Raw genomic sequence first — 14,778 nt, 5'->3', positions numbered from 1 at the left:
GCATGAGCATATTTGTTTTTCACCTTTTTCCTTACATTAAACATTTAACTTCCTGGAAATTAAATTAAACTTTAGTTTTCTTTTTAACTAATCATCAAAACCAATAAAAGACAAATCTTTCTGTAATTTTCGGAAGCATAAAATTTGACTGTCTCAATCATCAGGTGACAGCCAATGACCCTGACGCAGAAGCCAATGGCCAGGTGACGTACAGCTTGGAATCGATGCCTGATAATTCTCTGGTTGACTTCACCGAGGTGTTCTCCATTGACGAAGACAGTGGATGGATCACCACGTTGCGGGAAACAGACTGTGAGGCCAACAGGTTCTACAGGTTTAATGTAGTTGCCACCGACCACGGTGGTGATGTCAAGCTTTCATCAAGCGTCCTGGTAGAGGTGATGGTGACAGATGAGAACGATAATGCCCCAAAGTTTACCGAAGACATGTACCGTGGCTCTGTGGGGGAAAACTTCACCCCCCATGAACCTATTGTCTCCATGACGACCACAGATGCGGATGTATCTCTGGAGAACCGCCTCGTGACTTGCTACATCACGGGTGTGTATGTACTTGCGTGAGTGTGTGTGTGCATGAATTTGTTGGTTTCATGTGTGTTTCAGTGTCTTACATTAGGGTTATGCTTAGTCTTTGCATGTATAATTTAATCAGTAATCAGAGTCTACTGAAAATCTGCAGTGCTGTGGGATTCATCAAGACATTTATGAGGTGAAATGAAATCTTTGTTAATCACCCTCGACTGAGTCATATTATTTTACCTCAGATTAATTCCAAAAAGGAGTGGGATGACAAGATGAGAATAACAATTGGATGCCCTGCAGCTAACAACACAAATAAAGCCTTGAATTAATGCAAATCCTAGACAGTTAAACTGCTCTAAAGGAGCTCTCTGTCACAACACTCCTCTTTGTAGGAGAGAAGTGTTTGTGTTGGAATTATTTATTATGGCAGGCTTCAGCTAAGGTTGACATGTATTTTTCACACACAAACAAAAACAAAAATGCATGCAAATTAAAGATGCCCTCTACCTACGTGATTAATCTGAGGATTTTGTTCATTCAGAGTCCAACACCACATAATTTAATGTTTACAACAAATTATTTCTCCTGCTTTTCTTGAACATCTACTGTTGGGTAATTTCTATATTACTTCCAAATTACCTCAAAAAAAGTCAGAGCATACACAGAGGGATTAGATCTTTGGAAATTGTAGCCATCAAACAACAATCAATAAACAAACTTTGCAAAGGGTGAAACGTACACACCAGAGTCAGAAGGAGGTTTGTTCTCACACAGAAGCAAAGCTGCGGAGCGCTTTTATTAGGACCAAGTCAGAGATAACCACACCTACACAGAAGATAACAGGAATTCTTCAAAGGGGTCTTCACAGCAGGATGCTACAAACAGACCAAAGAGTCACCAAGTCTAGCCTTGGTTTGGCTGATCAATTTGCATTCAGGCAGGAAGCATTCTAAATGTAAATTGAATTCAGGCAGGAAGCATTTCTACAACAGTTAAATATGTAACTCAATGTGAAAAACTCTGTTTGATTATCAATTTTTACCTAACATCTACCAGCTCTTAACCAGCTGGTAGCTGTAGTCATTTTCTTTACATTAACCTTGCACACCGTCATTTACATGCAGGTACTGATAATCTGATGGCTTTCTACATGCTGCTCAAATCAGGTTATTCAGAGGTTGAGTGGTTGTTTTTTAAGAAGTTAAATTTGTGAGTATTACTTGAAATATCCACATTACTTCCAAATAATTCGGCCAACATTGTGCTGGGAAACTCCTATGCCAAACTGTTGTTTCAGTCTGCAGTATGACCTGATTTGCTTCAGGTTTATTTTTGTAAATCTATGATCAATTGAGTTCAACAGAGAACCGTGTGTTTAAACTTTATATTCAGCACTCTACAGTGGTTCTAGTGAAAAATAAAGGTTAATTGTGTCAGCAATTTATAAATAATTAGACTTAAATCTGTTAAATGAATCTTTCTATTCACTAGTAACTTATCGACAACAGAGAATCAAAGTTATGAAGATATTTCATTAGGGCTGCACGATATTAGAAAAACCTGTAATATGCGATAACAGTGATTCATATTGCGATGACGATATTACTTGCAATAAATAAAAACTTAACTCGGGAACAAAAATAATCAAAAACAAAGAAATAAAAAAATGACAAAAAATTATCATAAAAATGAGAAAAGCAAAATATGTGAGGAAAGGGAAAAAGACAAGGAACAAGAAAAGGTAATCAGTGGATCCCGGGAAACGCAGAATCAGCAGAAGGAGCAGAACAACACTAACTCAGGTGTTCGCTGACCATCAACAGTGCCATCCACCTTGGGGGTGGGCATCTAACTTATGAGAACCCACCCAATTGGCCAAATGAGTGAACAGCTTTATTTGGTTTGTTAAAAAAAACCATCATGCTTCTGTTTGATTGACACAATGCATTATGTGTAGCAAACATTTGAGCTGACCATGCATTACGATATTTATGTGTTCTTTGCGATGTGCATATTGTGCATGCTGATATTGCGGTAACGATATATTTGCGATATATTGTGCAGCCCTACATTTCACACAACAAAAATGTATGGCAAAGTTTTTTTGAAGACTCATTTGTGCAGACACTGAGACAGAGGTGGCAAAACCCAAAGAAATGTTTTGATAATAAAGTGAAAGTGACAGCAAAAGAAACAATAAATTAACTTGAAGAGAGGATTAATGGATCACAAGAAACTCAAAATTGTTGCAGGAAGTAGATGGCAATAAGTGGTAAATGGCCTGTATTTGATATAGCCCCCTCTAAAGTCCTAGAATCCCCCAAGGCGCTTTACCACACAATCCATCTACCCACACATTCACCCTCTGGTGGTGATGAGCTACACTGTAGCCACAGCTGACCTGGAGTGCACCAGACACTTCAACCACCAACAGCAGGCAATGTGGGTTAAATGTCTTGCCCAAGGACATAATAGTGACAGACTGAGCGGGGCTCGAACCTGCAACCCTCCGATTACAGAGCATGCACCTAACTCCTCCTCATGATCTCAAAGGAGCCCCATCTCTTGTCAACATTTGAAAACTTTCATGTATTCATCGGCTTTTGAATGAATGACTTTTATGCTGCACCTTCTGCACTGTAACAGCTCACCCTTTACCCGAGTCTTTTTTTCTGGTTCGTAAACCTGAAATTCATTCGTGTATTTTAATTGTGCTGTCGTTGATTTTAGTTTCTTGCAATTCTTGCTAATGGAAAGTGCATTAAATTGCATCTGTGTGTAAAATGTGCTGCATAAATAAAGCTGACGTGCCATGCCTTGTCTGTGCAACCATCGCCCGTAAAAGATGAAAGTGAGGACAAAATTCCAAAAGATTTCAATTTGTTGTTGAAAAATCCACCTTAAGACAACAGCTGTGGAGAAAACAAAATTATTTAATTTTAAATTACTGTATGAAGAAGCCACACTACAAAATAAATGACATGCTTCTGTTCCCTTAATAGATGGAGACCCACTGGGCCAGTTTGCCATCATCCAGGAGGACGAGGGTCAGTGGGGTTTAATAGTGAAGGAGAATCTTGACCGAGAGACCAAAGACAGATACACACTGAAAGTGACGGCCACTGATGGGAAGTTCGAGGCTCCAGTTACTGTGGACATCCACGTATTGGACATTAATGACAACAGCCCAGTGTGCGAACAGGTGAGTCTTTTTACGCTCACGTAATCATTCAGATTTAGGTGTAATTCAGTGAAAGCGTCCCATTTATTTTTTTGCTGGAACTTAATCCATTGGAGTTTTATTGAAAAGTATTCATATTCTTTTTGAAAGCTACACAAATTGTACTTTTGTAACATTTCTCACTTTTAACTAAATTAGGCATCCATTGAAATGATAACATTTGTTTTTAAATGTATGAACTTTCTATGTAAACATCCCTTCCTTCTCAGTAAATGCACCACCAGAGACACGTGATGCAGATGATTTGTCTGATTTGAATGATCTGTGTGTTCTAGGTGGTGTACACAGAGGGGGTGATGGAGAACTCACCAGCTAGGGTGTTTATCCTTAAAGTCTCAGCATCAGATCCAGATGTTGGAGTGAATGGCGAGATCTCATACACCCTCCATGGTCCAGATGCAGACATGTTCCATCTGGACCACAGGACAGGTATGATGGCCCCTTTAAGGGGTCGATAGCATGCTGTGTTTCTCTGTGAGATACTATACATAGTTTGGGGTCATAATTTTAGCCCAACCTAAACATTTTGTTGAGATTTTCGTTTTCAGATTGAAGCAGGAAGTGCTGAGCTTTATTACCTTCAAATTAAAGTTTTTTGATTTTAACTGGTGTCTTAACAGGTGAGCTGTTCACGCTGGCTGTTCTGGATCGTGAGAGTGATGTGGAGTTCAACCTGGTAGCAAAGGCAACGGACGGCGGGGGTCGATCGTGTCAGGCCGACATCCTGCTGATGATCCAGGACATGAACGACAACCCGCCTCTCTTCTCCTCCAGCCACTACGAGGTCACAGTGTTTGACAACACGACAGTGCGCACGCCTGTTGCAGTCGTGTACGCCAAAGACCCAGACACGGGTGAGCTGCTGCTGACATTTAAAACATCTTTATAGGTGAAACTAGTCAGCCAGATTTACAGCAAAAAAAAAACACTACATTGTTTTCCTCAGGTCACAACATGTTGCTAAACCTTCATCCTAGTACTATTGAGCAAACGTCTGCCTTTGTGTGTCTAAACACTGGATGCTTATAAATCAGGTTTTACTGATCTCACTCACAATACAACACATATCCATTCCTGACAGAGTTTTGAATTCTAAAACCCACCCATGATACATTTTCTCAGCTGTGTTGGTATGAATCTGCAGCCTTTTAACCTCAGCAGCATCAGCAGCACACTTCCCTCATAGGTTCACAGTGGAGTCGCACGTTTAGCTTCCATGAAGTGCTTTTTAAAATCAGCACTCAGCTGCAGACCCTCACTTCCCTCTTAGCCAAACATTTTAACCCCTTCAAGTACCTGGAGCATCATAGGCTGTCCAAAACGAGTAAAACGTTTAGTTTGGAAACACACTAGCATTTTATAGCTATTTCGAGCCACATCACAGCAGCAAAAGGTTTGAAATGCAGCAAATGATTTTTTGTTTACAGTTTTGTTCCTCTTTGACTTTTACTGCCACATAATAAAATGTGTGTAAACTCATAACTTGGTAACAGTATTCTCAGTAACTCAAGCATAATGATGGACTGACGATGTGACAAAAGTAAATGTGTTAAGGCAATTTTGAGACCAACTCTGACTTTAAATGCAAACATGCAGCTTCATGAGAAGTCAGCAGTTTGTGTGAACTCTGCTTTTGGGTTTCGGCAGCTTTTCTTTAGTGTTTCATCATGTTTTGCTCAAATATGAAACCCCAAGTTGTTTCAGCCTCATGTTGACTCAGCATGAATGAACCTTTTGAAAAGCGAACGCTGAGCGTTCATTTCCCTCTTGAAGTCTCTGACTTGGTGAGCTGGTTTGTTTTAAACCACTTCAGATGTGACTTGCAGACCACCGGGGGTTGTTTCACCTGGTTTTTGCTGACGTTTCGCCCAACACTGCAGCCATCGGAGTTTGCCGCTGGTGGCGGAGTCACTTCCTTCTCCGTTTATCCACGGGCAGCAGAGGACGGTGTCACCCTCTGCTGCCCGTGCTCCCCTCATCGATGACACAGTCCCACGTGTGATCCAGTGTGCAGACCCTATCGTCTCTGTTCATGGTTGTGTGTCCACGTCTCCTTATTTCCATGGCTTCCTTAATCCATTTTTAGTTTCTTCTTTCTTGTGTTACTGTTTAGAAAAAATAAGCTTTGGTGGGTTTTTTTCTGTTTCGTTATAAATTCTGCTCAGCTTTGGGGAGAGAAAATTGAAACGGCCAGTGGTGTGATCAAAACTCAGTTAAAGCTCAATTGGATGTGACAATTTTTGGTTTTGTCATTAAAGCCTTGAAAGGTTTCATGTTTATTCATTGGCGCCGTAGGAAATGTGAAACAAGCGTTGGGCTATAAAACAGCTGGTACTCAGAAGGGTGGGCACATTGAGACAGGTCAGCCACTCCTTCAGATCTGCAGCGGCTTGTTTTCTCGTGAACTCACAACTTTCTCACAGACGAGACGTAGAGATACATCTGTGTGAGGATTTAATCTGTCTGCTGGCGTCTCCACATCTGTCACCGTTTGATTTATTGTCTTGACAAAAAACAATGACAAATACTTAGAATCCTGCTGATAGCCTATTGGTTTTTACTGTTTTCTTTTCTAAAGATAAACTTATCTAAATTCTTGAAGTAAAAAAGGCAGATTTTTTTTTCATTCCATGTCACATCGGGAAATGTTTAGGCTCCATCTGCTGACGTTTAATTATAGCACTCCACGTAACCCAGCTGATCACCATGAAGCAGCAAAACACTTAAACCTGCTATTGTGATTAAACCTCAACTTTCTGAGTTTATCTATCGAGATGTGCGTGTCTCATAATGCTACAGATTCATAGGCTTCATGATGATGTTGATGTAAGGTCAGAAAGAAAAATGGTCAGATCAGAGGCAAAAAAAAGAACTGTTTTAAAGTAGAGATTGTATTTTTAACACTGCAGGTTTCAGATCAGAGGTTTTAAAAAGACCACACAATCCAAATGTGACTGAAAATAGTTTAACTGGAAAATGATTGATTGCTTTGGGATCATTTTATTTTATAAACCATAAAAGTTGATCAGGTACTTAACCACATTTTACCAGCTTCATGAAAGCATCATTTTCACCATATTATTTATCTTTAAGTAAAAAAAATCCCCACAACAATTATACATATCATTTATTTTCTCTGTGGTTTGATTAAAGATGTTTTGAATAACATGTAAAACTGTTTTGGTTGTCAGGTATAAACTCGGAGGTGAAGTACTCTCTCCTGGGAGGCGACAGAGGATATTTTTCTCTGGATGAGTTTTCAGGAGTCCTGTGGCTAGAGCGACCTCTGACCTCTGACACCCCTCCCACTTTTGAGCTGAAGGTTAAGGCTACCGACCGCGGCCTTCCTCGTCACCTCTACTCCGTTGCCACGGTGACAGTGGATGTAGTCTCCCTTAATGATTACCAGCCAGTCTTCCTTTACCCGGAGTACACGGCCCAACTCCCAGAATCCTTTGCAGTCGGGTCAAAGGTGTTGAGCGTCTCTGCTCTCACCAGAGATGGAGGCGGCCCAGATCCCATCGTGTACCGCATCATCTCTGGAAACGAGGATAAGCGGTTCCTGCTGGACTCTCGAACAGGTCAGAATTGTTTTTTCCTATAAAGTGTTACTTCAAATGATGCTAAATACGTGGGCCACCAATGACATATGCTACATTCACACTGTAGGCCTAAATGGTCAGTTTTGATATTGTTTTGCAAGCATTTCCTTCTTCTGCATAATGATTTGCATTATAATTTAAAAGAGGCTGCCGTCAGACTCAGTGTGAACATTCGGCAGCCATGACGTGTACCATGCACAGAAGAAAACATGATGTCACAAGCAACGCCACATCACTTCTAATCTAGCCTCTTCCTGCCTCCTCTGCTGCAGATATGTGACATCTGTCACACTTTAATGGAATTCTTATTAAATGTGACATGTTCATTCAGGTCCAGGCCACAAATAGATCTGATTTAAAACCACATATGAAAGTGGACTTGGGCAGATTAAAAACAAACAAGAAGGCTTTGCTGTTTGCTGTTCAGACTGTAAAAATTATGTGACTTGTCACATTTCTGCAAAGAAAGAAAAAGAAGAGAAAAGATTCAGATTTAGGCCACTTCACCTGCAGAGTGAAGGTAGCTTTTGTCATCTTGTAGTATTGCTTAGTTTCTTAAATCAGAATCTGTATAAACTGTCAAACAGAGGCAGAAAGTGCTCAGAGAACAACTGAAGTGCATCAAAACAAATAAATGTGTATAAAAAATAACAGCAAAGCAAGATAAAGAAAAACGTAAGTGACTACACCGCCCCCTGTTGGCCACATTCAACTGAGGTCATGAGATAAAACAACTAAAGTATAAAAGAAAGGTAAAAACATTTTCTTAATTTTGTTTGATTTTTAGTTTTGAACCAAAATCTGATCAAGAGGTGAACTTTCAAGTTGCAGATCCACAACACTAACATACTATTTGGGGCTATTTTTCATCCCTTCACTATTACAACAGCTTCAAATCAGCTGTACTTTCAGCAGAAACACTAATGTCCTAATAAAACACAAACTAGCTAATAATGATGTTAAACTCTAAAAAAAGGAAGATTTGCCTGATAGAGTGGGTCAGAAAGAAACTCTCACTTCAGTTTTGTGTTTGAGAGTAAGAGGATGCAACATTTCAGAAAACAAAGTCCATCCATCCATTTTCTGGATGCACCACTGCTGAGCCCCAGAAAACAGAGTAGTAAAAAAATCCCAATGTCCCTGAAAATGTTTCACAAACGTTAATCTGACTTTCCTTCAAGGCCCCTCCAGGCTGCAGCTTTCTTCAGCAGAGGCATCTCAGATCTGAACTCATTTTTGAATTCAACTAATACATTTCCTGCTTGTATGAATATGCAGCTCCTTTTATTCTCTGATGGTAGCAACACTGCAATCTTGTGGGCTGTGGTAGGAATTGAATCTATAAACATACTGACAGATGATTTAAAGTGACACTTCCTGTTTTATTACATTTCTTTAGTGAGCTCTCACAAAGAAGTCTGAGTCTTTTCTTCTGGGGTCTCATTTATCAAACATAGCGTAGAATCCTTACTAAAACCATACTTAAGCTCAGCAAAAAAAAAAGTACTTACGACAAACAAGTTTGTGAGCTATCAAACATGGAGTACGCACAGCTGCACGCAATCTCCGCTTCATAAATCGGAAACTATCTACAAAGGTTCTCAGCTGCTTTTTAGTCACATCCCACCCTCACCACGCCCACTTACTGCCATAAATAGTCAATGCAAAGTGCCTTGTGGACCTCATGCATAAGCCGGCTGTTGTAGCACTCCGCCAATGACATGGCGACCGTAGATCAAGGCAGATCAAGGAAGGAAGCTCAATTTCACAGAAGCAGAAATTGAGGTACCTGTGGGTGAGGTGGAGAAGTGAAAGGAAGTGCTTTTGCAAAACAAACAAGAGAAAATCCACGGAGTGGCACAGCGTTGCTGAAGCCGTCAATGTTGTGAATTCTTCAGAGAGATCTGTGGCAGATATAAAAAAATGGTCCAATCAAGTCTCGATCCCCAAGCTCCCGAGTGGAAGTCACGCACGCTAACCAGTCAGCCAAACGGCAATCTACCCTGTACAAGTAGCCAGGGCGTATGATCAATCAAGTCACAGTGACAGGACACACACACTGTCAGACGCATGACATTCTGTCTAAATCTGCCCCCCTGTCCGTATTCTGTGCTTCAGACTGTGTGTGTGTGTGTGTGTGTGTGTGTGTGCGCGCATGTGTGTGTACATGCGCGTGTGTGTGCGTGTGGGGGGTCTTGTTCTGTGTGAAATCGAAGCAGTACAAGTGATAATGCTGCAGGATTTCATAATTGTATCCTTCTCAGCAGCAGCACTGCAGGTGCTCTCCATGTCCAACATGTGCATAAGCCAGGTCCTTAGTCAACTTAAAGTTGCGCACATTTTTCTGCTAAGTTTTCTTTCATAAATCCCAAAGTCTGTGCGGAAAGTTGCTTACACAGTTTTCCGATCCCGCTTTGTGCGTAAGCAAGCTTGTTAAATGAGGCCCCTGATCTGTACGTTGCTTTTCACTCGTTAACAACATTCTGGACACGCAGAAGAGACTCTTCAACCTTTCTCAACATGCTGTAAACAAACAGCAATTTGCACCACACATCTTTTTATATACTTCCTGTGGAACCACCTTTGTGTTTCACCCAAACTCAGATTCATGTTTCCAGCTGTGAGAGTGAAGCTCCTGCTGTGAACAGCAACACAGAATGTCTAAACCAAATCATCTTTATTCCTCAGGAACATCTTCAGTGTTTTTTAGCCGTGAAAACTGATAATGACCCCTCAAGGGCTTAAATACCTGGAGCTCAGCAGCGGTCCATCAGAATTAAAAAGTGGTGGAACATCTACAGGAACCGAGGCACACGCTGCTTCTGTCCAGAGTTGGGTTGTTCTGAGAGTGGATTATCAGTTTGTTTGTTTTGCCCAATGCATGATGAAAGACCCACTCACTGGTTGGTGGAGGCCACTCTAGATAATTCATAAACTTTGTTTTTTGATCTCTGCAGAATGACTCAGAATTAAGATAAATTATGGATTCTTTACGTCATCGGCAAACTTTTCTAAGGAGAGCTTTGAGGACACATCAAACAGTAAATCTCGGTCTGGCTCTCGCCCAAAAGGTGTTTGTCGAAACGCCTGACAGCCAGCAGTTTGTCATATCTTACTGCAGGTGCCAGATGGACGGGGTTTACCCATCACAGTGGCATGATGTGTCGCTGGATCACTCTGAGGTGTTTGACAGTCCACAACTCTCCTCTTAGCTGGATTTTCAGTGTCATCGGGCAATATAAACTCCTCATCTGACAGAGACAAGTGACTCCCCTGCAAACAGAGGGACATGTATCCAAACACACGTCATACATTTGTCAAACTGAGTTCAGTTTGTTTCTCAGACAAGAATGTTTTTATTCCCACATAATATGTAGAACATAGGCTTAGTTTGTTAGTGTTTCTGATGTTTCTGTTACTTAAAGCCACAGTATGTAATATATTTACCTGTTTACTATCAAATTCTGTGTATGGCATTCACAAACTTGTCCTTGTTCATTAGTATTTCTCAGCCACATCATTTCTAAATATTCCTCTCAGCTTGAAAATTTTTATTTTTAAATAGTTTACCCTCTGGAGGCAGGCGTTGCAGATTTGCAACAGTTAAAACCTACCTGGTTTCTCCACATACGTATTTCATGAGCATTGTTTAACTCAGAAGTACCCCTGAAGGACTTAGTTGTTTTTCCTTTCATCAAAACTTATTTTGAGCCTGAGAGGCTTAAACTGTGGTCGACGCTCCATGGTTATGCGGCATCTTGGAATATGGTAGCTGTTTAGGGACATACAAACTCTGTGTCACACTTTTTCACTTTGACATGATGTAAGCTGAAAGAAACTGCAGAGGGCAGCAGTACACCCTGATAACATGCAGTCTGCCAAAACAACTAACTAATCTAGAGAGATTGGCAACAACTAAGAAGAAAAGAATAGCTACACCGCTGCTGTACTCGGTTAGTTTGAATCACGAACACTGAAATCCAAAGACACGTCAAATTTGTCAGGTGCTCATCATGTCCAACTCTTGGCAGCCGCATATGATAAATGGCCTGTATTTGATATAGCGCCTTCTAGAGTCCTGGAACCCCCCAAGGTGCTTTACAACACAATCAGTCATTCACCCATTCACACCCTGGTGGGGGTGAGCTACGATGTAGCCACAGCTGCCCTGGGGCGCACTGACAGAGGCGAGGCTGCCGAGCACTGGCGCACCCGGTCTCTCCGACCACCACCAGCAGGCAACGTGGGTTAAGTGTCTTGATAAGGTCCCCATCCACTATTTGTTGCCACCAAGCAGCGTCCCTGACTCCCCCAACTTACCTCTAGTTGCTCTTTCTTTGTGCCAGAGCTCCCGATCCGGTCCCAATGTAGCGGTTCCAAAGTCCTTCTTCAAGATGCCTTCTGAAGTTCCTCCCGCAGCCTGCCATGTCTCTCCCAACACGCTCCAGCATTCCTTGCTGGAAAGCCGTTGGTTAAGCCAGCATTGTTTACTTCATCTCTACCGCTTGTCCCCGGCTTAATCCAGCTTTTCTCCACTAACCGATGACTAACAGGCAGTGTTGTTGGCTCTATCTCCACCACGGCTCCCCGGCTCGTGGGAGCGTTTATTGGTTAGCTGGTTGCTAAGCAGCAGCCAGTGTTATCGGCTCCATCTGCACCTGGCTTACTGCTGGCTTTCTTTGCTAGCCGGTGACTAACAGGCAGTCTCCTGGACGCATGGAAGCATTCATTCGTTAGCTGGTTGTTAAGCGACAGTTACCCGACATCCACGTGACATCGAACTCCCTGCCTGATGCAACCCTCCTCCATGTGTGAATCGTGATAGCTGTGCTCTTCAAGCAGGCATAATTTGGTAGAAGTTGCTTGATTCTTTCAGGACTGGTAAGTTAATGCAACAACTTACCAAAGATAACAATTAAAAATGTTTTGTTAATTGCTCGTTTTAAGTATTTTCTTTGTGTGGGTTAGGCTAGAGAGATTGGCAGTTGATTAAACTATCATGCTCATGTTATTTATAAAGAACGGACCTCATTGCTGGAGTGAAAGCTGGAGGTTGTTGACATATTACCTGTTTGCTGTGTGTGTAGCTGCAACAGTTAATCTGAACTCCATGGCGCTAAGAGTTTTTTGTACACACAGGGCACACATATTGTCCCTTTAATTACTAAGTCTTTATCATTCATAAAATAAAATAACAGAAAATTAAACAAGTCCAGGTGTTGTAACAGGATTATTTGCTGCCTTTATGTCTAAATAGTCTAGATCTGTTTCAGTATTGACATATTTTCAACATCCAAGTATTTGTTTTATGTAAATGAGAAAAAAGGAGTTGGTTCACAAAGAAACTGACAGAGTAAAATAACTAGAAGTTATGTATAATTTTGTTTCTTGTGTAATAATTTAGATAACTTGACAACAGTCATCCCATTATTTCAATTTTTATTCCCATTTTGCAGTCTTTACATTTGTCTTGAAAAACATCAAATTTTGTCTCGATCAAACGTTCCTACAGACCTCTAAGACTGAGCTTTGTTTATATTTAAATAAAAATATTTTCCCTCCCTCCATCAGTGCGCCCCAGGGCAGCTGTGGCCCCATCACCACCAGCGTGAGAATGTGTGTGCGCATGTGGGTTATGTTGTAAAGCATCTTGGGGGGTTGTAGGACCTTAGAGGGTGCTATCCCAATACTGGCACTGCACCCTAAGGTCTTCAGCAAAGTGCGCTTGGAGAAAGTGTGCAGTAAGGCTTTGAGTGCGTGAAACAAAAGTGTGCAAATAATTGTTGAATTGAGACAAGGAGCATTGTGTCATCGATCGCAACACATGCCGGGATGCTGGTCACTGTGAACATAAAAAAACGTTATTAACAACTTTCAAACAATCAAATATTTGAAACAATTTTACATCCGTTGCTGCTTTGTCTAAAAGTTTTAGAGCATCAACTAATTATCCTAAAATGACAAACTTTCATTAGAAAATACATATTTTCAGAAAAGAAACTTGAGCCTTTTTTCTGCAGCAATGAGTTGTGAGTAATACACTTCACCCAAATCCACATCAATGTGGACGTGTAAGTATTGGGATCGGGGCATAAATGCAGACCATCTACCTGGTAAACAAACACACATCCATTATCTACACCTGCTTATGCTTGCAGGGTTGCTGAGGGCTGTCACATGTTTCCATTTGCCACTGGACAGGTGGCGAGTCCATCACAGAGACACACAGAACAAACATCCATTCATGCTAACAGTCCTATTTTTGGACTATGGGAGGAAGCTGAAGTATATAGATTCAACCCATGCATGCACAGGGATAACATGCCTGCAGAAAGACTCCAGGTCGGGTCCTTTTTATCATTCAAAGCTAAATTTAACAAAAGTATCATTATCTTGATGTGTATTTTATGTAAAATGCCTGTGTTTTTATTTGAAAACCAACTCCACATGAGTGTTTAGTGTGTGGCACAGATTTGCATGCTCCGGTAAAGGCCATGCTTTCCTCAGGTGAAGTAAAATTACTGAAAAGTAACTAAACCTTCAAAACATCATTCAGAGAGTTTTAATATCACTGAATGTTTAACAAGCCTTAACAAGCTGGAAACTGTTCAGCTTCTTTCCCCCACTTTCCAGAAACAACCACACATGGGTGTGTAAATATGGTGTGTTGAGGCAGATCGCGAAAAGAGTTTAAAAGAAAAACATTCTCCAAACATATTTCCTTTTTAAAATGCGTTAACAATAATGCAAAAATGGTGGGTTAAATGTTACTTCTCTGGAATTATTGCTGCATGTGTGGATAAATATGTTTGTAATAATAAACCCTCACCACGGAGATGTGCATTTTCTAATATCTTAACACTTTGTTCATATTCTGAATGCCTGTGTGAAAAGAGGAATGATGCTTTTCATGTAAAAATCCTAGAACACATTGTGCTGCATGTTTTAAATCTGCTGTGTGCATGTGTGCATGCATTTTAGGACTGTAGCCCTGTTAAAGCACTCTAATCTGACTTTGTTCCAAACTGCTTTCAAATTAAATTCCCTGCAGCTTTTTCAATGTTCTACAAATCTTTCACTTTGAGTTTCTAAAAGCTGCACTTAACTGTGTTTGTGTTCTCAATGAAACAAGTGAAACCTAGAAACAGTCGAGCTGACAGTGACAAACAACCCGCACCTCGTTCTTTCTCCCTGGGAAGTCTCTCCCGCTGAGCAGATTGAGCTCAGACTGCTTCGAGCGAATTACCGAAACGAGTAGTCGCTGATGGAAATCTGGCAGCAGGGAGCCTGAGCAGCTGCATGTTTATATCAGAGACAGGATTCTAACAATAAATCTCACACATTTGCATAATTACTGTACCTGCAGAAGTCCCACTGTTGCTCTGAAGGATTT

General features: G+C 41.1%; 1 protein-coding gene across 1 annotated transcript in view; it reads left to right on the top strand.

Moving 5' to 3' along the window:
- fat2 (FAT atypical cadherin 2) overlaps window positions 1-14,778 on the top strand; it is a 118,318-nt gene that overhangs the window by 54,220 nt on the left and 49,320 nt on the right. The window contains exons 12-16 of the mRNA XM_015951953.3: window positions 165-561; window positions 3,545-3,744; window positions 4,059-4,212; window positions 4,404-4,637; window positions 6,975-7,364. Of these exons, the coding sequence (XP_015807439.3) occupies window positions 165-561; window positions 3,545-3,744; window positions 4,059-4,212; window positions 4,404-4,637; window positions 6,975-7,364 (1,375 nt within the window). The remainder of the gene's footprint in view (window positions 1-164; window positions 562-3,544; window positions 3,745-4,058; window positions 4,213-4,403; window positions 4,638-6,974; window positions 7,365-14,778) is intronic.

This window comes from Nothobranchius furzeri, chromosome 1, assembly GCF_043380555.1.
Source record: "Nothobranchius furzeri strain GRZ-AD chromosome 1, NfurGRZ-RIMD1, whole genome shotgun sequence".
NCBI classification, from domain to species: Eukaryota; Metazoa; Chordata; class Actinopteri; order Cyprinodontiformes; family Nothobranchiidae; genus Nothobranchius; species Nothobranchius furzeri.
Note: the sequence above shows the minus strand (reverse complement) of the source record. Positions and strands in the feature narration are given on the sequence as shown.